Raw genomic sequence first — 23,248 nt, forward strand, 5'->3', positions numbered from 1 at the left:
ATTCCATTTGTTTTTGATTGGTTTTATGTGACGAAGCGTGTGTGGCGTGTGCTCTGCTGCGCTGTGGGCAGTGTGTGGTACTGCCTTCTCTTTTTTGCCGCTTTGGATTTGAGGACATGCGTTTCCTTATCGCGGCTGGGGCGCATGGCTCTTAGACTACGACTCCTCGCGTGCCTTTGGGGACCGTACGGACAAGATTGGCGACACGGGGTTCCTGGAGTTGTTTTCGAGCTCCTTTTGGCCCAGTGCGAACGGCCCCCGCCGCGGCAAGCGATGGCGGCGAGGAGGAGGGCGCATTCAAGCAGCCATGGCGGCGTTGCTGCTGTGGGCTTAGCTGCTGTGTGTTCTTTTATTTGCCGTCGTGAGGTGCAGGGGCGGGCGGCGCTGAGGGAGGCGCAGCGTGTGGGAGGGCGATGGTGGACACGCTGCGGCGCGCAGCAGAGGCGGGCGAGGGAAGACCCCGCAGCTTTAAGCTGTGCACGGCGTCGGCTGGCGCGAAGCTTCCCTTTGGGCTGCGTTTTTATTCTTCTCCTTTTGGCATCTTAGATGTTTTGGGGAACGGCAGTGCCACACTGAGTTCCGCCGTTCTTTCCCTCGCTCATTTCTTTCCGTTGCGCAGCTGCAGGCAGGCGCAACTGCGCGAACCCGGTGCGTCTGCACATTGCGGTGGGCGTGGGTGTTGATTTCGTAGCTGGTGCTGGCAGTGCCGTGGGACAGGTGCTGGCCTCTTTCCGTGGCGACGAAGAGGAGGGAAGTGACACAACCAGACAGAGAGTGTGCACTGCGCCCCTCCGTTTCCTTGCCGGTGTGGGGCGCTGCGTGCGGAAGTCTTGCACTTAGTGGCGTCGTGTCCCGCGCACGGTGTGACGTGGCGGTGCGGTGTGGGTGCTGCATCGTGAATGCTTGCGGCTTTCTTCCCGTGTGTGTGTGTATCCGGCGGGGTGTGTGTGTGCGTTGTGTGCCTCGTGTTGGCTGCGGGGCTCTGCAGCTATTTCCAGAGGCTGTGAACTGTTGTTTGCTGCGCGGCTGGGTGTGTTTGTCTCTTCGCTGCAGTTTTTGCTTCCTCTCTCCTTCCTCTTCCTCTCGTGTGCCTATTTTCTTCATCTCCGCTGTCTAGCAGCTCACATCATTGGCTCCAGCAACTCTACTGCCACTACTACTACTTCCACCTATGGCGATAGCTTCGGTGCAGCGCCGTGCCGTGTGCGCCGTGGCGATCCTCGCGCTGCTTTGCGGCTGCTGCTTCTCCGCGTGGGCAAAGGTGGCGGCGACGCCAGTGACTGGTGGAAGGAGCACAACTTTGCCTTCTGATGGGAATACGGTGATGGTGCCAGTGGATGTGTTTTGTCCGGACAATGCTGACAGGTTGTCCTTTCGTTTTCACGGGGGCACAAGGTGGATAGACTGTGTGCAACCAATTAAACGTGCGGCTCCACCTGGGGGCCCTACGGCTGCGTTTAAGGGGTACACCATTGATGGCCCGAATGTGTACTCCCCTGACAATTATAACAGCCAGGCTTCTGTGTGCAGTGCCGCCGAGTTGATGTACACGTCCCACAGCTGCAATGCCAAGTGTCCAGGCAAGGCAACAGTGAGCATCGTTGCATTCACAATGAGTTTGGCAGTCAGCGAAGAAAGTGGCTTGTATGGCGAGTGGAAGAAAACTACTTCCAGCGGTGCGGCTGCCTCTGCCTCTGCAGCAGCACCGAGCCGCAGTGCTGAACAGACAGGGGTCTGCCTGATACCGCCACCGGGTGATGAAGCCAATGGCAGGGATGGCGGGGAGACAACTGCCCGGCCAGAAGGCACCGCAGGGGAGGGTGACGGCCAGCCCACAGATACGCGGGAGCGGCGGCCCACAACTGAGGGGCCAGATTCAAGTTTCAGCGACGCACGGGACGGCGGTCAGAGCACCACGCCCAATGCACAGACCGGTGCGCCCAACACCACGAGTGAAGGCACCAACGATGCTGCAGCGGCCGGTGGTGCAAAGGACGGCGCTTCCGCAACAGGCACAGACACAACAGCCCCTGCCACCAGCCCCACTGTGAATGCCAAAGCCGCTGCCTCTTTGAACGAGACTCTGACAAACGCGGACAGCAGTGACACCGTCAATTTGTTTGTGCCAACACCACTGCTGCTGCTGCTGCTCGTGGCTGCCCTTGTCTGCACTGCTGGGTAATGGTGAGGGGCAACCACACACACACACACACACACACACCCTGGCAGGGACGACGCATACTCCTTGTGTGTTTCTTTTGTCTATCATCCCTGTGGGCCAATCTTCTTCTGTGCTGCGAGGGATGTTTCCTTCTTTGTTTTTTTTTTTTTGGTTTTCCTGCTTTGTCACTTCATGCACATTCCCAATGGGTGGCGCCCCTTCCCCCTTCTGTTTGCTGCTGCCGCCCACACACGCGGTGCCGGCCTCGTGGCTGTGCGTCGCACGGAGTGCCCAAACGAGAGACGAGGCCGCGGGCACCGTGAGGGGAAAATGTGACGTGTGACTGTGCGACCAGGCAGTTATTTTTGTTTGTTTGTGCAGGCGGCGATGAATATATACACAGACTTTCCCCCAGTACCTTTCGACATGTGAAAGAACAAAATCAGCGTCTGCCGAAGTAAGTTATTTTTCTGCTTTTCTTTTCGTCTTGCTAGGTGTCCTGCTGGACCCCCGCTTTTTTTGTTTTAATTTTTTTCTTGGGTAAATCACTGCAGCTCACTTGTAGTTCCTGCCGTGTCCGCTGCTGTCGCTGCGTGTCTCCGTGTCGTGTTTGCTTCCGCTGCCGGCTGTGTTTGTGGCATGCCTCCTGCTTCACTCTTCTTCTGCTAGGTGCACAGGTGGTGCTTGATGTATGGCTGCTTTTCAGGCAGGGACACCGCTTCCCGTTGCGGTGGTGCCCGAGAGCCGCGCGTCCCGGCATCGCTTTGTTGCTGCGCGCCATGGGCGTGTCCGCCGCCCAGCCACTGTGGCTCTCTGCGGAAGGGGAAACGCCGCCTTCTGGCGCTGCTCGAGTGGAGGTCCGACAGACGCCGTTAACGGTGAGTCGACGCACCAGCGTGCATATGTGCTGTCGTGTCGCTCACGCCCGTGAGATTTAACTTCCCCAACGCAGTGGGGTTTATTCGGAACGGGAGTGTGCGCCTGCAACACCGAGCCTCACGCTCCACGCGCTGCTGTGGATACGTCGGTGCGTTTCCTGCGGTTACTTCGCTTGTCCGATAGCGGGGCGAAGTCGCACAAGCACAATGAATGAAGAAAAATTGCGCCAGCTGGGGGACGGAGGAGGAGACGGGTCGGAGGGAAGAATGCCAAACACAATGCGAGAAGACGCTCCATCGCAGTTGTTGTGTGCATTGCGATTTACACGGGTTGCCGAGGGAGATCTAATTTGCTTTTGTTGGTGTGTGGGAGGGTGCCGTGATGCATCGCTCTTGCGTCGTATGGGATTGGGGGTGCCTATTTGTGTGTGCGTGTCGTGGCGTTGTTCTCGTCAGTGTGGGGCAGTAGCCGATGTTGGGGAGTTTGTGGGGGCCTGCGATGGGAGGTCTTGCTGGCATAAGCACTGCGTGTCGCCGCTGGCGCGGCTTTAAAGGGAGGCGGGACGAGTTGTCTGTGAATTTGTTTTTGTTTTGATTTTGTTGGGGGCGTCCCAAACTGTGGACTCTCCATGCGGGTCATCGTGTGACTCACGCGTGTGTCGGTGCGGCCTTCATTTTGGACTGTCGCCGCTCTTTGCGTGGGGCCTGCTGGGGAGGAAGCTTTCCGGCACTTGTGCCTTTGACTTATTTTTTTTCCTTTGCGTGAAGGACGTAGGTATTTGCGGCGTGTGTCTTGTGTGGGGCGTGTAGAAGAGTCATTCTTTGGGCTGTTGTTGCTCCTCTTTTGCTTCACGTCTCTTGTTCACAGGCATATATACACACACACAACCGTCGCGGCTTGGGCGTATTTACCGCACGGAGGGAAGGAAGAGAGGGAGTGAGCGACACATGCCGAAGATGTCCCGGTATTTGTTTTTTTCTGCGGTGCTGCTGCTCCCCGTTGTGTTGTTGATGTGCTGTGGAAGCGGTGAAGCAGAGGCTGCTGACAAGAGTTTAAGAAGCAAGCTCTTTGAAGGAGGAATAACGGAAATTCCCGATGTAAAAGATCCCGGTGGGGCGAAGAAAAAGTTTGACTCGTTCTCTTCCCCTGTTCTGCTTGACGTGCATGGTGTGATTGTGGCCTTCGCTGAGGCGCATTACAAGGGTACAGACGGTACATCCTTCACCGCGCTCGCCACACGGTCCAAAAAAAGCGCTGAAAATTTGTGGACGGATGGCAAGGCGATGGTGAGGGACGCCTTCGACAGCAAGGTTGCCCGCCTGGTGTACCCAACCCCGATCACCGACAACGAGGGTGCAAGTATCCTTCTTGGAGGCTATGGTGACTGGGGAATCCCCTTGACAAAGTCAGCCGGCTGCTACCACTGGAAGCCTCGGTACGGGTGGGGAGATTTTTCAAAGGAGAAGGACGAAAGGGAGTTTGATTTGCATAATGACTTGTCCGACGTGTCTCGCGACGGCGTGCACAAAATTTACGGCACTTCGTACATGCAGTACAACGGCGGTGGGAGTCCCGGCATCAAGATGACGAACGGGAATTACGTGCTCCCCGTGCAGGCTCTGAGTGAGGACGAAAAGAACGTCTCGCTGGTGCTGTACTCCACGAACACCTGGTACGGCCTGACATTCTCGGCGGGCAGAAGCCATGCGGGCTGCACCCGCCCCGCCGTTCTTGAGTGGGAGGGCGGGAAGCTTCTCGTAATGGCATCGTGTGCGGACGGCTACCGCAGGGTGTACGATGTCCATTTCAAGGAGAAGACATGGGCGGAGGCCGTCGATACCCTTTCGGGCGTGTGGGGCAACTCACTGAACCGTAAAGGGTACGGCGTCCAGGGCGGCTTCATCACAGCGACCATTGGTGGAAAGAAGGTCATCCTCCTCAGCCAGCTAGTGTACCCTAAAGAAAAAGAACAAAAGGGGCAACTGCACTTGTGGCTCACCGACATGAAGCGAATTTATGATGTTGGCCCGATCTCCACTGAAGGCGAGAATGCCGGCGCTAGTACGCTGCTGCACACCGCAAATTCAGACAAGAAGGAAGAAAAACTCTACTGCGCCTACGAGACCTCCAGCGATGGTGCTGGCAAGCAGGATGTTGTGCTGGTGGACCTGGGGGTGCAGCTGGCGGAAGCAAAGAAGGTGCTCGAAGTGTGGGACGCGAACGACATGTATGTTTTGGGGCGCCAAGGCTGCGCTAAAATCGTGTGGGCGGAGCCGGGCACTGCGACCCAAAAGCCCGTTCCGCTGAGGTACGTGCCGGCCGGCTTTTTGTCCAACAATACGAATGAGACTGTGTGGAAGGACGAGTACCTCGGCGTGAACGCTATTGTGGAGGGCAACCTGACAGCCACAAAAGACGGTGTGAGGTTCTACGGGGCCGGCGCACAGGCGCGGTGGCCTGTGATCGAGCAGGGGCAGAACCAACACTACCACTTCACAAAGTACGGGCTCACACTTGTGGCGACAGTGACCATCCACGCGAAGCCATCTTCCAGCATCTCTTTGATGGGGATGAGGGTGAACGACGACAAAAAGCCCATTTTGTTTGGCTTGTCGTACACCAACAACAATAAGTGGGAGGTGACGACAAAAAAAGAGACCAAGATAACGCCACTAAAGACGTGGGAGCTTGGAAAACCGTACCAGGTGGCACTGACGCTGCAGTCGAACGACTGGCGCGTGTACGTGGACGGCGAGGAGGTGCAGAGGGGCAATTTTGAGGAGTACCTCTATTACCCTCTGCGGCACTCCATCTCGCACTTCTACTTTGGCGACGAGGGCAGGGAGGCCACGACGGGCGGGCACATGACAGTGGGCAACGTTTTTCTCTTCAACCGCCTGCTGGACGCCGGCGCACTCAAGTCACTGAAAGAGAACACTGCCACCGCGCTGCAGAAGGACCCGAAAGCTAAACCGTCCTCCAGCCCATGCAACACACCCATCTGAGGGCCATTGGCACCACTGCAGTTAGGGGAAGAGGAGTAAGACCGGCAGTGGGCGAGGAATAAGAGGCGATGCCGTTTTTTTTTTTTTTTTGAGGTTTGTCACTGCTCGTCTGGAAGAAAACAAAAATAAAAATAAAAATAAAAATAAAACAAAAACAAAAACCGACGTGAAGGAGGAAGCGCCACACGCCACAACTGTGAGTCTCCGGGACCGCAATGATCCCACAGCAGCGCACAACCCCACAGCGACGGCAGGGAGGCCAAACATCAGCGTCAAAGCGAACCCCGTGAAAGATGCCGCAAACATCCCCGCAACCGAGACACCGCAGCCTGCTGTTGCTCCAAGCAAGGAAACGATGTCGCTGAGCTTTGATGCCGCAACGCAGCGGCGCTCCCTGGCAACAGTCTCCGCCCCTTCACGGGGCACTACGGCGTTGGGTGCGGAACACCACAAACAATTGACAGTAGTGTGCGGATACATGTGTGTGTGTCTCGGGTGCTACTGCCTCCGCGTCTGGGCCTCTCTGCTGGGGGGTCAAGGAACACGAGATTTTCGCAGCTTGATGAAGAAAAAGAAAAAAAATAAACAACAAACTAATGCTTCCCCTCACCATTTCTTGCTCATCATACGGATCTCTTTTTATTATTATTTTGCTTCTTGCGTGTGAGCTCCCATCAGGAGTCGGAAGCGAAACAAAAAATAAGAACAAAATATATGAAAATCTTTTTAGCCATTACGAATTCTTTTGCTGCTACACTCACTCTCCCTACGCCGAGTCGTGTCTCCCCTCATGATTGTTGGCGCCTCCAGCCCTCACGCACAGGCGCGACAGTGCGCTGAGTACTGCAGGGGACGCCACGGAGCTGGAAACAACAGCAACGCCACGCGGAGGGCCCAATGAAATGCAACTGACTGCGTGGACATGCAGGGGACCACAATGAGGTGAGACAAACACTACTTTTCTTCTTGCGGGCATATATATATATACAGATATACGTAAAGAGTAGTTTTTTTTTTTGCAGCTGCACGCCGGCACAAATGCCCGCTTTTTTTTTTTTTTTGTCGGAGAAAACATCATAAGGGACGATGCTTTTTTTTCTTTTTATTTGGGGGTAGTGGGGGATTTATGCACAGTGGAGGACGCTTTTTTCTTTTTTTCTTTTCATTATATTTCCAGTGACTGCAGCACCATCTTCAACCCCAGTCGTATTCTTTCACTTTCTTTCCGTCCCGCACCTCTGCTGCGTGTATGTTGTTGTGTGTGCCCTCTCTCATGCATGACTCTTCTCCCTCTTTGTGTTGCGTAGCTGTAGGCACACACGCAGGACCACACTGCCCACAGTGCATTTATATATTGCGGGGTATGTGGATGCTGCTTTTGTCGTTAGTGCTGTCAGTGCTGCGGTTGGCTGCCGGTCTCCTTCCGTGCCTGTGAAGGGAACGACGGCCGACAAGTGAGCGTGCACTGCGGCTCCTCTTCTTTCGGCTTTACTGGCGACTCAGAGGGCCTCAAATGCCTGCATTACTTACAGGTGTATCGTGTCAGGTGGGCTGTGCGAAATGTGAAGGCGGAACATGCTACTGCGGCGATTTCTCTGCTTCCGGGTCGTGTGGTCAGTAGTCGGGTCCTCGGACATCTAGAGACGCAGCCGGGCTCCCAGCTCTGAAGCCACGGCAACGCCTGGTAGAGCGAGAGCGGCCTGCCAGAGTGCGTGCCTAGCAACCGACATTGTGCCACTGCAAGGAAAACGTTTCCCTCGCATACGCAGGAAGAGAAAAAGTGCGAGGGTCGCCTCTCTCGCGCCCTCCGTAAGAAGACATATGTGCTTTGCTTGATGCGCTTCGGTCCCATACGGCCACGGCGTATGACCCCACAGCGTCTCAGATACCCATGTGCCCCTTTCCACCACACAGCTCCTGGGGCGCGGCACGACTCACGCCCGGGTTTGTTTAGCCACTTTCAGCGGCAACACCCCGTGAAGCGTATTTGTGATGACTGTGGAGGGGGCGCTGAGGAATTGGTGCCAAGGCCTCCTCGGCGAGAGGGGCGGCGCCCGCGCTGCCTCTCCACCTATGCCGCAGTGCACCTGAAAGATCTACGTCGGAAGATTTTATGACTTGGCAAACAAAGGCGCAAAAACGCGTCGTGATTTTGCAACGGCCTGCGCGAGGAGGCGGCGGAGCACGTCCTCTCCTGTATGGTCCTTGCAGCCCGCCGGCCGCTTCCGGCTTGGTGGTGGGGGGCTTGACTTTGTCCAGCCACAGGCTCGGTCCCCTTGTGGCCTGTTCGGCCTTTGCGTTCCCTGATCTGTCCCAGCCAGCGGCTGCATGGATGACGGCGCCAGTCCGTTGGAGGAGGGTGCGCCCTTTGTTTTATAGTCCATTTTGTTTTGCTTTGACTTCGCATACTCCCATCCGTTTGCAGTGGTATGTGCCACAGAATCCGAGTGTTGTGTAATTTCTCCGCTCCCATCACTCTTCGGAGGAGCAAGCGGATGCGGCGAGAGCGCTCGGATTCGACCTCCACCTCCCTCGCGCGAAGAGGAAGATGTCATTGCTGAACTCCGGAAGGGTGATGGCGTCACACCTGCAGAGGAAGAAATGGTTGCGGTTGAAAAGAAAAGACTTTTAGAAATGAGAGAGCGCGGAGCGTGAGTCGATTCACTCTGTGCTCTGTCATTGCGGTGTTTCTGTGCTTCATACTATACGTTTTGTCAGGCATCTTTGGCCAATTTGCCTTCGGCAGCTGTGTCACCGTCTCCGCTCTGCTGCTGTACGACCCAGTCAAGGAACCGGCGGTGATGGTGGCATACGTTGGCGTGCTGGTGAAGCAGTGCGCCTTGTACCCTATTTTCACTATGGCCGCCTGCAACTCGCTCTGCCACAGCTTTGGGTGGAACGCCGAGACACCGCCGCCCCTTCTGGTACCGCCGGTGCAGCTGCCACTGGGCTCGGCAGCGGTGTGCAGGGACCGCGCTCCCGAGCAGAAGGCACACGCGAATGCGGATGCTTCAATCCTTTTGGCCAGTCGGCATCTTGTGCTCAACAGCAGCGGTTAATTTCCTTTTTTTTGTTTTAATTTATTACCAAATGCCATGCTGCATGGGAAACACATGTCAGCTAACCCTGCCAATGTGGATGGGCGTGTGCAAACGGCGCAGCAGGGGCGAGGTGGTTGGTGTGGGGGGCGCCAGAAAAGGCGCGAGGGCTTTCGAGGAGGCTCTGCTTGACGGCGGTGTTCCGGGTGTGCCAGTGGTGGGGCGGTTTTGGATTCGTTGCATTGTTTGTTTGTATTATTATTATTTACCTTTTCTGTTTTCCGGTGGTCCGTGTTTTGCAGTGTGCCCGAGGCGGGGACGACGCGCAGATCAAGTTTGCACGCCGTCTGTGCCTGTTTTGTGTGGTGCATTGCTCTTCTCTCAGGCGTTGTAAAGCGCCTCTATCAGGCGGAACTAGACGGAAAAAGTGAGGGAAGGGAGCATCGCCGAAGCTGACGAGGCATAAGTGTAACGCTCTTGTCTTGCTGTGGGTGCGGGGCGGCCTATGCTACTCCCATACGTGCATACTTGCATACACACACATTCTGTACCGCCTGCGGTTGATCTTTCTGGCCACACAATGACGGTGTCTGCGCTCGTGGATTTCTTTTGCTTTTTAATTTATTGTTACTTGGCGTGGGTATGGATGGTTTGCGGCTTCTTTGTGAAAAAGTAGTAAGAAACAAAAAGGAATAAAATAAAATAAAATGGGAACGCAGACAAGTAAAAAACAAAGTGAACGTCATGTGCTGGCTGAGGCGCCCAAAGTTGCCGTCACGTCGTTGGACAGAGCACAGCTGGAACTGAAGCTGCAGCGTGACAGGCTTATGGCTGCGATTAGAAGATACGAAGTTGTTGCGCGGGAGGAGCGTACCAAGGCTGGGGATTTCTTGCGTGCTGGCAATCGTCGTAAGGCGTTGTACTGCCTCAAGCGGGAAAAGATACAGCAGTCACAAATCACAAGTGTGACGGACATGCTGGACAATGTACAAAGAGTGCTTGACACCGTTGAGTTTAGCCAGATTGAGGTGGAGGTGTTGGATGCGCTAAAAGGGGGCAAGGACGAGCTTTCAAAGCTTAATGCGTTGTTGAACGTGGACGACATCACCGAGTTAATGGATGATACCGCAGAGACAATCGAAGAAGCCCGTCGCATCAACAATGTCTTGGCACAGCCGCTAGCAGGATACGAGGATGAGGACGCCCTTCTGGCGGAATTGGTTTCCCAAGGACCCACCAATGCCTTTGCTGCAGAGGTTGCAGTGGAGAATGTGGCCATTCCAACACACAAGCTCGCGAAACCCACGGTAGTTGAGGGTCATGCAACTGAGGGAGCGTCTGAAAAAATTGGGCTCGCTGCGTAGTGGGGGAACGTGCTTCATTTCAATGGAGAAGCTGAGGGTAGAGGCGAAGGTGCACAGTTATTCTTCTGCTGTTTCAATCCTGATGTGCAACCTACGGGCAGTGAACTCAAAAATTGGAGGTGACCCTGCTGACACGTGCACAAAACAATTCCACTGCACCCGACAAGATCCTCTTTTAGTTCTCTCTCTCTCTCTCTCTCTCTCCTCCCCACCTCATATATATATATATATATATATATATGTGTCTACTAGTATAATGTTTCTGGGGACGGTGCTTTCCGTGCCTTACCCCCGTGTCTTTGCCTCTTTAGCCTGCTACAGCTTCGTTGTTATTGTGCTTCCTCCCTTGGCCTCTTTTTCTCTATGATGGCTCTGGCCGCGCGGGTCTTGCTAAGGAGCCGTCCAAGGAGGGGGGAAACGAAGAAGAAAAATCAACGGTAAAGAAGAAGGGCAAAACAAAACAAAAGCGATACATACGCACGGGAGAAAGCAGCAAGAACAGCAAAGCAAATAACTCGATGCTTGGTAGAATTTTTTTCTTTACATCGTGTGCCTCGGTGCTTGCGGGCACAGCGTATGTTGTCGGCATCGCCCTCAGCCCTCCTCCTTCCTACACAGTGAACAACCGGCAGCGGCTTGAACGGTACAACGCCCTGTCGCACGAAAACGCCTATGAAAAACAGACGCGCGGGCAGGAATTTTATCTTGGCATCAGTCGCTGGCGGCGTCGCATGCTGCGGGATGAAGGTTTAGTGCATGGCCGTGTCCTGGAAGTAGGCGCGGGTTGTGGTGGTAATGTGAATTACTACGAAGCACTGTTGCGCGCGCCGTCAACGGTGCAGTTGCAGGAGGCGAATGCGGGGGGAACAGCCATGGAGTCGAGTCAAACCCAAGCCCCAGTGGTGGAAATCGTGATGAGTGATCGATCCTCAGGTATGGTGGAGTCGACCATCCGGCAAATCCAGCAACGCTACGGTTACACCCCCTATCGCTACCCTGACTATGACGTTGCTGGCATTCTGGCCACGGTGGAAAAAAATGCTGCAGCACTACGCAGTGGCGGGGGTGTGATCAAGCGTAAGATTATCCATGGTGATGGTTCTGTGGTGGAGGTTCTTTCCACGCCGCTAAACGACGGCGGGGACGCATTTGCGGATGGTACAGTGGCCCCCATTCTGCAGGGTGCTCTTCCTGGCAATCAGCTTCACCTGTTGGATCAGAGCGGTCAAGAAGAACTAAACCGGCGGGAGGCAGAAAAATGCATGAAACAGAGTTTGGTGGATGGGAGAGCCACGAATGAATCAATCTTTGCAGTGGCAAATTACGCAGCGGAGCAAATGCCTTTTTCAGACAACAGTTTTGACACCGTAGTGGATATGTTTGGTCTCTGTAGCTTTGACGACCCGGTGCGCGCGCTGCGTGAGATGTCGCGGGTGTGTAAGCCAAGTGGAAATATTCTTTTACTCGAACACGGCAAAGGGCGGTGGTTGCGCATTAACGACTACCTTGACAAGTGGGCCCCGCGACACGCGAAAAACTGGGGATGCTGGTGGAATCGTGATATCAGACGGTATTTGCGTCTTGCAGGGCTCACAGTGGTGAAGGTGGAGGAAAAACACTTTGGGACCTCGCTATACATCGTAGCCAAGCCGTTCAAGTCGATGGATGAATGGGACGCCTACAATAGCAAGCTTGCAATGAACTGATTCGAAGTGGATGCCAATATGCCTCTCTGCCAACCACTCTACGAGATGCGGGAGCGAAGAAGCGTGGCCAAGCACAACGTGATTTAGTGGTGGGTGGGGGAAATTCTCTTGATAACCTCACAGGGATGACCCTTAAGCGCATGTGCGTGTGTATGTGTTCCTGGATTTTGTCAAATGAGAGCCCATGGAAGAAGTCTGCGGCCTGCGGCAGCCCTATGCGCGAAATCGCGTTGTGCTTAAACACCTTAGCTTGGTTGTACGTGATGTGGGTTTTTGTTGTTTCAAAGATGCCGCGGTGGAAGCGGTGGCGTGTGTGTGTTTTTTTTTTTGCTTGGTCTTTTTCCGCCTCATCACTAGCCTCCTTATTACTGCTACTGCTGCCCTCCACACAGGAAAGGGTTTGGCAGCTGCGGGGGCGGCTTCACTAAAGAACGCCACTTTGTCAGCTCACACTGAGAGCTCCGGGAAATCATTTGCCGTATGCTGTTTAAACACATCCTGCGTGTTGCTGGCTGGCTGGCTGCGGTGGATAACTCGCATCCTCGGTGTGTGGGTGGTTGGGGCGTGGGCATTTTGAACTAAACCAGCATCTTCCATTGTGTGGGGACCCGCGCTCGTTGTGGGATTGGGAGGGATGCGGCCTCCGCCGGGGTGTGTACTGCCTTTATCCTCCTTGTTCCCTTTCCCTTTTACTCTTCACGCCACTCCCTCGCAACTTCCACGCATGGGTGGTGGTGGTGGTGGGGAAATAAAAATGTCCGCCAAAGAAAGAGATAAAAGGGGGAAAAACAAAAAGCAAAAAAAAAAGAAGATAAAATACAAAAAGTTGCGTTTTTCTTTTTTGTTCCGTGTATCTTTGAAAGTTCCAAGGCGCTAATGGCGCTTCTCTACCCTACACTGGAGGAACAGGCAACACTCGTTCACTTTGCGACACATCTCGTTGGATGCTCAGCCGAGGATGTCGAGCTGCTTGGCGCGACCTGCGCCGCACTCCTCGTTGACACGGACGTCGTCAACGAGTTCATCTTCAGGACGTTTCCCGCGGCCCTGCATGAGGCGGCGCCACAGCCGCAGACGAAACCCAACGTGGCGCTGCCGACCGCCAACTACTGCCGCGGTGGCATACCACTTGTTCTTGTGCCTTACTCAGACGCCCCGTTGCCGGAGCGCGCTCTGATTTACAACACAGAGGAGGTATTTCGCCCCCACGAGGCGGCGCTGCGGGCGCTGCAGCTACGACTGCGACGTGGAAGAGCTGCGATGGCGCAACTCAACGAGAAGCATAACTACGCCTTCACCGTGGTGACCGTCGGTAAACGTGGGGAAGAGGTGGATGGTAAGGAGGCAACGGTTTTAACTGGCACAAAGGTGGGCGTGCAGGCTGTATCAGCAGGAGAAGAGACGCAGAAGGATTCTGGCGACACACCTCCTGCCGCCAACGGAGGCGCGGAGGAGTGCGGAAGGGGTGGGCGCTGTGTGTGTATGGCCTTCATGCTGTTTTTGCAGACATTCGACGCCTTCCTCGCGTGGGTGTCAAGTCTTATGGAAATTCTGGACGGCGAAGGGACTGCGCCGGCGGTCGGGACGTATCACGTGCATGATCAATCGGAAAGGGAGAACACAAGGGACGGGGATGAGAGTCACACCGGCGGCGAACAACACGGCCAGGTGGAAGGTAACTCGGGTGCCCTTTCCGCATCCCAAATCGACGCTGCCGCTCCCAGAAAGGAGTCGTTGCAAGAAGCGGGACAGGGCAGTGCTGCAGCGCCAACGTCTTCTGCCAGGCAGGAATCCGCTACCCTGCCACGACGATCTCACACAGTACGCGTGACAAGGTACGAGTTGCATGATGTGAATAGCATCTTCCAGGTGCTTCAGAACCAGGCGAGTCTATTTTTTTTACCGGAGTACACATCGTATGATCCTCGCCTGCAGCGGCGCTTACTTTCCCCGGAATACTACGGGGCCCTGCGTGAAACGATTCATAACATCAGTCAAGAGGTTGAGCGTCTTCGGCAGCTTGGAGCGTCATTAACTAAGGCGCGGTCAAATGGAGCGATCATCATTTTTTGTCCCGCAATTTGTAACTTCTGCTTTCTCAGAGATACGCTGAAATTGTACTGGAGCGCGTGCGTCACCGATGACGACATTACATCCCTCCAATACCACCGGATGCAGTACAACAAATGTGTTTTGGAGGTGGGTGAAGTGTTGGAGATGCTGAAGCAACTGCGGCGTCCCCCAGTACGCGTCGCCACTGAGAGTAGTGGTGTTGGTAGTAGTAGTAGCAGTAGTAATATCAATAATAATATTAGTTGTGGCACCCCCACCCCTGCCCCCTCCTCTTTCTCCTCCTCCAAGGAATGGGTAATCACACCAGAGGAGCGTGGCGCCATAGAAGCAGGGTTTACGAGTTTTTGGTCCATCCGGGCGCGCGTGTTTGAGCTGAGTGACTCACTTTCTAGAGATATTGAGGAGAAGAATCGTACACATCGCTGCCAAATGCCTGCACCACAATCTCCCTCCGCCACTGCGGCCACAAACGTAGTTGCAACAGGCAACGGGTTTACGCAGTGGATGATGTCAACTGTGCGAAACTGGAAGCAGCTTGTGACGTGTGGGGTCGAGTTGCCTGAGGATTCGTCCTCATTGACGTGTGACAGCAGGGGTTGGCACCGTTTCAAACATTCACCACGGTATGAACAGAAGGCGGAACTGCAGCGTCTCGTGCAGCGCCTGGTGAAGGCTGTGGAGGCACAGGCAACAATTCTTGAGCGTGATTACCCAGGAGCCTTCTACAGAGATGTGAAATCGAAGTGGGCACGGCGGGCAGGCGGCGTCATACGTTACTTGGAGTCCATGAGCATTGTTTTCTCTCCTCCTGCGTAGAGTGCGCACGGTGCTTCATTGCGGTCATGGTAAAAATTTTCTTGCTCTGAAGCACAACGCAGCACCCCTACCCGGTAATGGTTAGCATGCTTATAACAGTTTGCTTAGCTTTGGGGGTTGGCGCTCAGTGTTTTTTTTTTTTTTTTGTGGATGGGTTAAATGGGGGGTTGCTGCCTTTTATGCATTGTCGTTTTTTGCTTCCCACATACACCCCGCTAGCGCGGCGGTGCTGGGTTGCACTTGGCGTCCGCGTGTTGGACTGTATTCTTTTTTTCCCCTTAGCGACTGATGCGAGCAAGTCGGAGTTGGTGGAATTCTGGTGACGACAGCGCGACCTTGCGTTATGCGTCGTTCTTGTCAGAGTCCGCGGACGACGCCTACCCGGCCCTGGCAGAGAGAGTGTTTCTCCTCTACAACAGTGCCACCAGGGAGGCCAAATTCGACGTTGTGCTGCTACATGGGCTTGGAAGTGACGAGTTTAAGTGCTGGACTAACGCAGACGGCCTCCTTTGGCCCGCAGTTTTTCTTCCACAGGAGTTTCCGCAATGCCGCATTCTTTCCGCCGGATACACACACACCCTCTGGAACTGGTCGTCTTCCGAAAAAGTGAGGGCCAAGGAGATGGAGGAGATGGTGCAGCGCGAGGGTGAATGGACAGCCAGCTCCATTCGGAGGTGGGTGGCAGAGGCGTTGCAAGGGACGTACACTGCCGTTGGCGGCGACGCACGCGATGACGGCCGCAGGGAGGAGAGGGAGGACCCTCAAGCTTCGTTAGCCGATGATGCGCTGCCTCCACGCTCAGCCACCTCGTCGTCAGGCGAGGGCGAAGGTGAGCAGCAGCAGTTGGAGAGCTGTGCCGCAAATCTGGCGGAGCGACTTCTCTCCGACGCGGTGGGCGTCGGGAGACGGCCCGTCATCTTTATCGTTCACTCGCTGGGTGGATTGGTGGTGAAACAAATGATTGTCCAGGTAGACAAGGCGGTGTCGCTACGCCTTGCGGATGCCAAAACCAGCATGGACGCGGCGACAAAGCAACGCTGGCAGGGTTCTGGACCATTGGAGGCGTCCTTCCTGCGCTTGCTTAGAGGCATCGTGTTTTACGCTACACCGCACTTTGGGGCCCCGATTGCAAGCGTCGTGACGGGGCTGAAACGATACTACCAGTCCATCGGTGGCATGGTTCCCTCGCCGCTAGTCGCCGCGCTCGGTGACCACAGCAGGGAAGCACTGCTGAGCCTAAATGAACAGTTTTTCCGGGTGATTGAAGGTTGCAGCGACACCGGCTACGTCCACGTTCTCTCCTTTGGAGAAACCCGACGCCTGAACGGCGTCCTGCGCATCGTGGAGCCGGAGTCTGCCAACCCCGCACCGGATGATCTGCGTTTTCCGTTTTACCTCATTGATGCCGACCACATTAGCATCAATCGGCCCGTGTCGAAGGAGCAGCCAGGGTACACAATTTTATTTGGATTTCTTAAGCGCATGCAACGCAGCGGGTTACTTGATCCCAAGGGAGACAGCAAGGTGGCCACCGTCGCCGGAGAGAATCCGAGGCGGCAGCACGAGGGAGAAGCCATTGACAAGGTAGCTGCTGCAGGGGCGGGAGAACCGTCTCACGGCGATGTTGCCATTCCTCATGCTGAGAATAAGGATAACCTTGAAGTGCGCATGCTGCTTAACCTGCTGGATCACCGGGTGCGGCGGCTGCGAGCGCATGCCGCGACCCTCTTTGGCTACATGATGCCTATGCAGCTGAACAGACTCTTGGCGTTGGCGAAGGACATTGTTGACTACGCCGTCACATCTTTTTCCTTGACAGAAAACGCGAATGAGGCCTACCTGCTGATACCACTACGCCTTATTGTCTACTGGGCGGAACGAGCTGTTTCTACGTTAGAGAACTTCCTCCTATGCCAAGCCGAATGCTCTGTTATGCATCACTTTTCTGCCTTGGAGAGTCGTACACTGCATGACATTGATTGCGGTGTGGCGGCACTGCGGCGTGAATGGGAGTGGTTTCATCTGCAGCTCTGCCAGCCGCATTTCCTTCCTGACAGTTATCTCGTAGTGATTTTTTTTTCACAATCCGTCACGCTTGCTGTCGCGGATGCCATGATGAACGACGTTGGGTGTTTGCTTGTATTGGCCACTCGATGTGTGCCGGAGGCCTGCGGGTGGAAGCCGGATGCGGCGATCTCGTGGGGGTCACAGGAGACCACCGCCTGGCTTCCACCCTCCGTCTCCATGGTAGGTGCATTGCTTACTGGCTGGATGTGCCTCGGCGTCACACGCAGGTACCGGTGCGCCATTGCAGCATTCCAGCGCCTCCTCCGAGATTTAGAGCTGCTGCAGCGGGATAAAGACAACCTTCCACAAGGAGCAGCAACCAGTTTCCCCCGCGTGCGGCCTAGAATCCAGGAGGCCAACTCTACATGGTGGTGGAGCAGGGGTGAGGGTGGGGACGGTAGCAAAGCAAAGACGATAAGTGCAAAAGGAAAAAACGATCTTTTACAGGTGTTTGCGTTGCTGGCGCATGCCGGTCTGTGCTGGAGTCATTTCCTGCTTTCCCAACACGCCGGAGTGGTGACCGCCTCTATGCTACCGAGCGCAGATGAGTATGAGGGAGCGCTTCATTGCTCGCTGATGGAGGGGTCTCGCCGCTACAGCCTATTGGAACGCAGCCTTCACCTTGACAGCATTATGGACCGCCCATTTGCCTCGATAAAGCGCGCTTCGGTGCTGGCGGCGGTGTCGCGTGTGGAAGGGAAACCGCACCATACCGCAGCAGAGGAAAACCAAAAACGATCACCGGTCCGTGCAGCTACCCTCTTAAAAGGTGCCGCGCTTCGACGCGGTCTTACTTTTATTTGGGACGACGTACGGCACGGGGAGAGTAGCGAGGAGGCGGCAAATCGCTTTACTGCCAGCGTCTTAGTCTTTTGGTGGATCATCGAGAGGCGTGCGAAGCTTCACGACGTGATAGACTCTGTGAATGGGGGAGATGTCAAGGAGACGCAAGACAAAGGAGCCTTGGATGGTCGTTCGTCGTGGGTCTGGGAGAATGCCCACCCCCGCGTGAAGAGTCAGTGGCTCACCTGGTGGTGTGTCACCAGCGATGACTCCGCGAAGAGGTCTGGCGAGATGAATACAGGGCAGCTTCGACTTTTGACAGAAGCACTGCAGCTTCATAACGGCAATGCTCTGGCCTTGTACCTGACTGGGCGGCACCACTTGTGGCGCAGGCAGCTGACCCACGCAGCGGAAGCGTACCTTCGCGCCCTGGAGTCTACACGGTGCTTTGACAATGCGTTATATCGTGTCTCCGCCGTTGGTCTTGGCTGGGTGCACCTGCACCTCCACCGCTGTGGTGGGTTTGAGGGCAGTGGGATAGACTTCCTTGCCCTTCAGGGAGCCCCATCTGAGCTGCGGGAATCGTGGTGGCTGCGGCAGTGGGAGGCACGCACGGTGCATGAATCACAGCAGTGCGGCGCCACGGTCACCGCCACCGAGGAGACGAACGCAAGCAACAAGGATGCTGTGCATCACTTGACACGCGCCTCCGCTCTGTTTCAGGCCGTGCTTGCCTTTGACCCCGACAACAAGGGGGCCTTGTGCGGGATGGGCCGCGTGAAGATGTTAAACGTCGAAGCGGAGTGCACGGTGGCATATTCAGCCGCCAGCCGCCACTTTGCAACTGTCCTGGGGGAAACGGCGGCAATACCAAAAATGAGGTGGAGGCGAAAGCTGAATTGGGAAAACGACATTACGGCCTTTGACAATTGGCTGTGGGAGTCTCGCGCCGCATACTGGATAGGGGAGATTCATAGATGCAGCCTGGAGACAGACATCGAGGCACGTGAGACACAAGGATGCTGTACGGGGGACGTGAAGGCGTGGTGGGAGTATGCGGTGCAGCGATGCCCACAGAACGATTGGGCACTCACCGCACTAGGCCTTCTTTGCGTGCAGCATCCGCTGCAGAACCACCACAACGACGCCGAGATGACGAGGCAGTGCGCGAGGGGTGTGGAACTGCTGCAGCGTTCGCTGGCCATGAATACAAACAACACCTGGACTCTGTGGGGCCTCGCGCATCACTCGCCTGACGCAACGCAGTGGCAGACGTGCTGCATGCTGCTGAAGAAGCTACTACGCAAGTGAGCTTGCGCGTATATGTACATGTGTATGTTTGTGTGCGTGTGAGCGTGTGTGAGATGTACGTATGGACCCAATGCCGTTGTTATTATCATTGTTTTTTTTTATTTGGTTTTGCTGGCCGGGTTATTCCTCTGTTCTTTTGTTGTTTTCTTTCTTTTCATCCCCGCTCCCTCTTTTTTATGTTTTTCTCCCTGTTTTGAGACTGTGGATGCGTTTTGCGTGTGCAGTGGCCTGAGATGCTCTCACTTTGTGTGTGCTTTTCTTCACGCCGTTGGGATTTACTTCTTTGTTTTGCTTTGTTTTCGTTTTCGTTGTCTTAATTCCCTCCCTCTCTCGTGCGGTACATACACGCCACGGTGGTGCCGCAACTCACCGCCATTTTCCCCCACCCGTTCGCTGCAGCACAGGAGGAGGAGAATCGCCGCTTCTGCAGAGTTGTCTGCGCCACCCAGTAGCAAGGAGGCACGGCACAGCGGCAGCGGCAGCGGCAGCGACAGCGACAGCAAACAAACAAACACAGCAACAACAAGAAAGGAGGTGGGGGAGTGGCGTCAGCAACAAGCGAAAAAAAAGGCGGGCGGTGTGTGTGTCATGTCTGTAAGCACCAGCGCAATAGCCGCTGACACCTCGTGTATTCCCGTTTCCTCCTGCGCTGATGGTTCCTACGCCCTGCTCGGTGGCGATGACGCCGTGCGCGGTCGTACGTTAACACCGCCACCGCCACCACCGCCGTCGTCGTCGACGCTCCTAACCGACAATGGAATAACGGGGGAGGAGCAGGAAGGATCTCACACGCATGGTCATCCATCTGCGAACCCCTTTTCTGGCTGCGCCACCTCCTGCGTGTCCTGGCACTACGACCCCTCCTCTGCGTCTCATCACCAGGCGCACTCGCGCGCGGTGCCGATGTCGCTGGAGCTCACCGGGTATCATATAAACACCGGAGCGACGGACACCACTCCGCTGCGGCATGCAGAGGTGCGGGAGATGCTGGTGACCACAGAGCGGGAGTTGGCGGAGGCGAGGGAGGAGTGTGCACAGCGGGGCTCGGAGGTGGATGCCCTCCGCATGGCTCTGGCGCGGGAGCAGGGCATAAACCAGAGCGCCCAGGCGCGGCATGAGGAGTCTCTGCGAGAGTTGCGTGAGGAGCACGCGGAGCAGACGCAGCGGCTGCTGGACCAGATCACACTGTTGAAGCGGCTGTCTGAGGGGGTGATGGAGGAGAAGTCAAGGCTTACGGAGGATGCTTCGCAGCGGAAGCAGCAGCTTCTCGCCCTGCTGGATCGTGAGCGGGAGGAGAAGAGTCAAATCATGGCGGACTACCGGCAGCAGACGGAGGCCCTCATTGCCGACCAGGGAAAGGAAATCACCTCGCTGCGAGGCACGCTGCAGTCACTGCGCGAGGAACAGGAGCGCCTATTCACCGAGCAGCAGGCGCTCGAAGAACAGAAGCAGGCGCTGGAGCAGAAAGTGTCGCAGCTTGGGGAGAAGCTCGCCAAGGAACGTATGGAGTGTGAAAATAAGCTGCAAGAAGCGAATCAGCGCCACGCGCGCAGACTGGACGAGTTGATTGCGCAGAACGAGGAACTCTCGAGTCGCATGGATGGGGAGGTCAGTAAACTGCAGGAGCGGCGTCAGGAGCTGGAGGACCAGGTGCGGAGCCTTACGGAGCGGCTGCGGCGGCAGGAGGAGAGCTACGTGTTGGAGCAGCAGACCCTGAAGGAAGCGTACAAGCGCGAGGTCTTGGATATTCGCAACGAGCTGCAGGCGGCGATGGAACAACGCGAACAGCTGGAGGAGCAGCACCAGAAGGACCGACAGAAACTTTTAAAAAATGAGGAGAAGCTTATCCAGTCGCTGCGCCAGGCAGTAGAAGACATGCGACAGGAGAAGGAGACTGTGGCCAAGGAAGCGGCGCAGCAGCAAGGAGAGATGCAGGAGAAGCACTGGGCGAAGGTCAACCAGCTGCAGAGCACTGCAGAAAGTCTGCGACGCCAGCTTGCAGAGGAAACGGCGCTGCGAAAAGACGCGGAGTCGGAGCGGGATCTTGTAACGGTGCGGGCGGATGGTCTGCAAGGCACCGTGAACCGCTTAACGAATGAGCTGGAGACGCTGCAGGTAGAGTACCGTGCCCGGGAGCGGGCGGCTGGGCAGGAGCGGCAGAATAGCTTGGATCAGCTACGTTCGCAGCTTCGCGAGCGCGCCGGTGAAGTGGAGGCATTGCAGCAGGAGGTTACACGGCGCGAGATGGAGGAGCATAGGCTCCGCGACGAACTGGTGGCAAAGGTGCAGGCCTTGCAGAACACTCGGGCGGAAAGCAAACGGTTGCTGGAGGAGATGCAACAGGCCGCCGACGATCGAGAGCGGGAGACGGTGGAACGGGAGAGTGAGCTCTCGAAGACCGTCATGCTTAGCCGGGCACAAAAGACGCAAGTAGAGGCCGAGTGCCAGCGTCTGCAGCGGGCCATCGCGGAGCTCGAGGGGCGCCAACAGTCGTGCGAGAGGCAGCTAGCGGAGGAGCGACATGCCCTGGAGGCGGCGACGGCGGCGGCGCAGCGATCGAGCGAAGAGGCGGAGGAGAACAAGGCGGTCCTCCGTCGGTCACAGACGCGCCAGCAGGAGCTCGAAGAGGAACTGCGACGCAGAAGCGACGACCTGGCGGCCGCGGAGTCGCGAGTGGTAGAGCTAGAGGCCGCGCTCGAGACGGCCACTAGTGAGACGGCGCAGCAGTCTAAGGAGGCGGTGCGAGCTGCAAAGGCCCACGAGGCGGAGTTGCAGTCGTTGCTGCAGCGACAGCAGGCGGAGGTGGCGGCGCTGCGCCTCGCGGCGGACCAGATGCGTGGCGATGTCGCTAAGGCACGCGAGCTGGCCGCGGTGAAAGATGAGGAGATGCACCGCCTGCGCGAGGAGGTGAACCAACTCCACCGCGACGCGGCAATGCAGACGGGGTCCTGGCAGGATGAGCTGGCGGAGTCCAGGGAGGTGCACGAGGAGGACATGCGGCGCATGGACGAGGTGCTTTACACGCTGCGCGCCAATCTCGGCCGCGCACAGGCAGCCAAGGTGCAGTGCCAGAAGGATGCGGCGCAGCTGCAACGTGAGGCGGAGCGGCAACGTGCACAACTTGAGGATATGCTTTCGCAGATGGAAGCGGCGAAGGAGAAGCTGCAGGAGGACGCCCGCTATCGTGAGCAGCTTAACAACGAGCTGCAGGGCACAGTGAAACTTCTCTCCTCACGACTCGCGTCACAGGAGGACGACATCCGACGGATGCAGGAGGAACTGGCGGATGTGAACAGCAAGCTGCACAACGCACACACCTTTCTTGGGCGGAAGGATGCCACCATCGGGCAGTTGACCGCACGACTCCGTGCGTACGAGGCGAGGACCGGGGTGTCTTTAACGTGACCTCCGGCAGCGTGCCCTATTCTCACCGTGGCCCCATTACCAACCTCGCCAATCATTCCCACCGCCTCCCGTTGCTCTCCCACTCCCTTCTTTTACTGTCTGGCTGGTGCCGCCTTCGCTCTCCGCATTGATCCATCCGCGCATACCACTTGTGTGTCGCACGTACAGTGTGGCGGGGAGGCAACAGAGACAGGCAGAGTGCTGCACGTATGCAACTACGCAGTAGCTGTAGTAGTAGTGGTGGTGGCTGTAGTGGTGGGAGGAGCGGGAGGACAAAAGATTATCTTTATTGTTGTTATTTTAAAGGAAGAGGGAATGCAGGCATACGTACAAGTACATGCATTCATACATATATGCGTATCTTTCTCTCTCTCTCTCTCTCTCTTTCCTTCTTTGTCGAAGGAGCGAGAGAGGGGAGGAGGGGAAGAAGAAGGCGGGTGTAATAGTGGCGCCACCGTTGGGGCCCTATCCGAACTGAATACATATAGATACGTAGAGAAGGAGAGAAAGAAAGATGGAAACAAAGAAAGAAGGAGATAAAGAGATAGCAAGAAGCAGGGGCGCCTTCGCACCGCTTTGCTTGTTGTTTGTGCTGGTGTCATTATTTCTGTTTTTTTTGTCTCTATATATTTTATTCTGC

At 56.0% G+C, this 23,248-nt stretch overlaps 11 protein-coding genes across 11 annotated transcripts, besides 17 other annotated features; 10 read left to right on the forward strand and 1 right to left on the reverse strand.

Moving 5' to 3' along the window:
- TraAM80_06323 (uncharacterized protein) lies at positions 1 to 546 on the forward strand (the record flags this gene model as incomplete). Its single annotated transcript, XM_029383173.1, has 1 exon — positions 1 to 546. A coding segment is annotated over one exon (546 nt), but the record flags the coding sequence as incomplete, so codon positions are not given.
- Positions 547 to 655: 109 nt separating this feature from the next.
- Positions 656 to 758: a satellite DNA.
- Positions 759 to 919: 161 nt separating this feature from the next.
- Positions 920 to 961: a microsatellite.
- A 98-nt stretch (positions 962 to 1,059) lies between these two features.
- Positions 1,060 to 1,106: a microsatellite.
- A 65-nt stretch (positions 1,107 to 1,171) lies between these two features.
- TraAM80_06324 (mucin-like glycoprotein) lies at positions 1,172 to 2,182 on the forward strand (the record flags this gene model as incomplete). The annotated part of the gene is made up of 1 exon (XM_029383174.1): positions 1,172 to 2,182. One exon carries the CDS (start codon positions 1,172 to 1,174, stop codon positions 2,180 to 2,182), a length of 1,011 nt encoding a protein of 336 aa, XP_029236974.1.
- Positions 2,183 to 2,196: 14 nt separating this feature from the next.
- Positions 2,197 to 2,221: a microsatellite.
- Positions 2,222 to 3,246: 1,025 nt separating this feature from the next.
- Positions 3,247 to 3,591, forward strand: TraAM80_06325 (uncharacterized protein; the record flags this gene model as incomplete). Its single annotated transcript, XM_029383175.1, has 1 exon — positions 3,247 to 3,591. One exon carries the CDS (start codon positions 3,247 to 3,249, stop codon positions 3,589 to 3,591), a length of 345 nt encoding a protein of 114 aa, XP_029236975.1.
- Positions 3,592 to 3,607: 16 nt separating this feature from the next.
- Positions 3,608 to 3,641: a microsatellite.
- Positions 3,642 to 3,996: 355 nt separating this feature from the next.
- On the forward strand, positions 3,997 to 6,045 carry TraAM80_06326 (trans-sialidase; the record flags this gene model as incomplete). Its single annotated transcript, XM_029383176.1, has 1 exon — positions 3,997 to 6,045. One exon carries the CDS (start codon positions 3,997 to 3,999, stop codon positions 6,043 to 6,045), a length of 2,049 nt encoding a protein of 682 aa, XP_029236976.1.
- Positions 6,046 to 6,161: 116 nt separating this feature from the next.
- Positions 6,162 to 6,194: a microsatellite.
- Positions 6,195 to 8,156: 1,962 nt separating this feature from the next.
- On the reverse strand, positions 8,157 to 8,600 carry TraAM80_06327 (uncharacterized protein; the record flags this gene model as incomplete). The annotated part of the gene is made up of 1 exon (XM_029383177.1): positions 8,157 to 8,600. The coding sequence occupies one exon, from the start codon at positions 8,598 to 8,600 to the stop codon at positions 8,157 to 8,159; it is 444 nt and encodes a 147-aa protein (XP_029236977.1).
- A 1,190-nt stretch (positions 8,601 to 9,790) lies between these two features.
- TraAM80_06328 (charged multivesicular body protein 6) lies at positions 9,791 to 10,447 on the forward strand (the record flags this gene model as incomplete). The annotated part of the gene is made up of 1 exon (XM_029383178.1): positions 9,791 to 10,447. The coding sequence occupies one exon, from the start codon at positions 9,791 to 9,793 to the stop codon at positions 10,445 to 10,447; it is 657 nt and encodes a 218-aa protein (XP_029236978.1).
- Positions 10,448 to 10,627: 180 nt separating this feature from the next.
- Positions 10,628 to 10,654: a microsatellite.
- An 8-nt stretch (positions 10,655 to 10,662) lies between these two features.
- Positions 10,663 to 10,688: a microsatellite.
- A 277-nt stretch (positions 10,689 to 10,965) lies between these two features.
- TraAM80_06329 (methyltransferase) lies at positions 10,966 to 12,153 on the forward strand (the record flags this gene model as incomplete). Its single annotated transcript, XM_029383179.1, has 1 exon — positions 10,966 to 12,153. One exon carries the CDS (start codon positions 10,966 to 10,968, stop codon positions 12,151 to 12,153), a length of 1,188 nt encoding a protein of 395 aa, XP_029236979.1.
- A 184-nt stretch (positions 12,154 to 12,337) lies between these two features.
- TraAM80_06330 (uncharacterized protein) lies at positions 12,338 to 12,730 on the forward strand (the record flags this gene model as incomplete). Its single annotated transcript, XM_029383180.1, has 1 exon — positions 12,338 to 12,730. The coding sequence occupies one exon, from the start codon at positions 12,338 to 12,340 to the stop codon at positions 12,728 to 12,730; it is 393 nt and encodes a 130-aa protein (XP_029236980.1).
- Positions 12,731 to 12,880: 150 nt separating this feature from the next.
- Positions 12,881 to 12,897: a microsatellite.
- A 40-nt stretch (positions 12,898 to 12,937) lies between these two features.
- Positions 12,938 to 12,978: a sequence feature (A-rich).
- Positions 12,979 to 13,029: 51 nt separating this feature from the next.
- Positions 13,030 to 15,042, forward strand: TraAM80_06331 (variant surface glycoprotein 3275; the record flags this gene model as incomplete). Its single annotated transcript, XM_029383181.1, has 1 exon — positions 13,030 to 15,042. The coding sequence occupies one exon, from the start codon at positions 13,030 to 13,032 to the stop codon at positions 15,040 to 15,042; it is 2,013 nt and encodes a 670-aa protein (XP_029236981.1).
- Positions 15,043 to 15,330: 288 nt separating this feature from the next.
- Positions 15,331 to 19,203, forward strand: TraAM80_06332 (putative protein SERAC1-like; the record flags this gene model as incomplete). Its single annotated transcript, XM_029383182.1, has 1 exon — positions 15,331 to 19,203. The coding sequence occupies one exon, from the start codon at positions 15,331 to 15,333 to the stop codon at positions 19,201 to 19,203; it is 3,873 nt and encodes a 1,290-aa protein (XP_029236982.1).
- A 19-nt stretch (positions 19,204 to 19,222) lies between these two features.
- Positions 19,223 to 19,254: a microsatellite.
- Positions 19,255 to 19,477: 223 nt separating this feature from the next.
- Positions 19,478 to 19,516: a microsatellite.
- Positions 19,517 to 19,670: 154 nt separating this feature from the next.
- Positions 19,671 to 19,704: a microsatellite.
- An 87-nt stretch (positions 19,705 to 19,791) lies between these two features.
- Positions 19,792 to 22,608, forward strand: TraAM80_06333 (kinesin K39; the record flags this gene model as incomplete). Its single annotated transcript, XM_029383183.1, has 1 exon — positions 19,792 to 22,608. The coding sequence occupies one exon, from the start codon at positions 19,792 to 19,794 to the stop codon at positions 22,606 to 22,608; it is 2,817 nt and encodes a 938-aa protein (XP_029236983.1).
- Positions 22,609 to 22,829: 221 nt separating this feature from the next.
- Positions 22,830 to 22,873: a microsatellite.
- A 95-nt stretch (positions 22,874 to 22,968) lies between these two features.
- Positions 22,969 to 22,996: a microsatellite.
- Positions 22,997 to 23,003: a microsatellite.
- A 101-nt stretch (positions 23,004 to 23,104) lies between these two features.
- Positions 23,105 to 23,162: a sequence feature (GA-rich).
- The last annotated feature ends 86 nt before the right edge of the window (positions 23,163 to 23,248 follow it).

The sequence above is a fragment of the Trypanosoma rangeli genome (assembly GCF_003719475.1).
Source record: "Trypanosoma rangeli strain AM80 chromosome Unknown Tra_15.4_contig_00228, whole genome shotgun sequence".
Lineage (NCBI taxonomy): Eukaryota > Euglenozoa > Kinetoplastea > Trypanosomatida > Trypanosomatidae > Trypanosoma > Trypanosoma rangeli.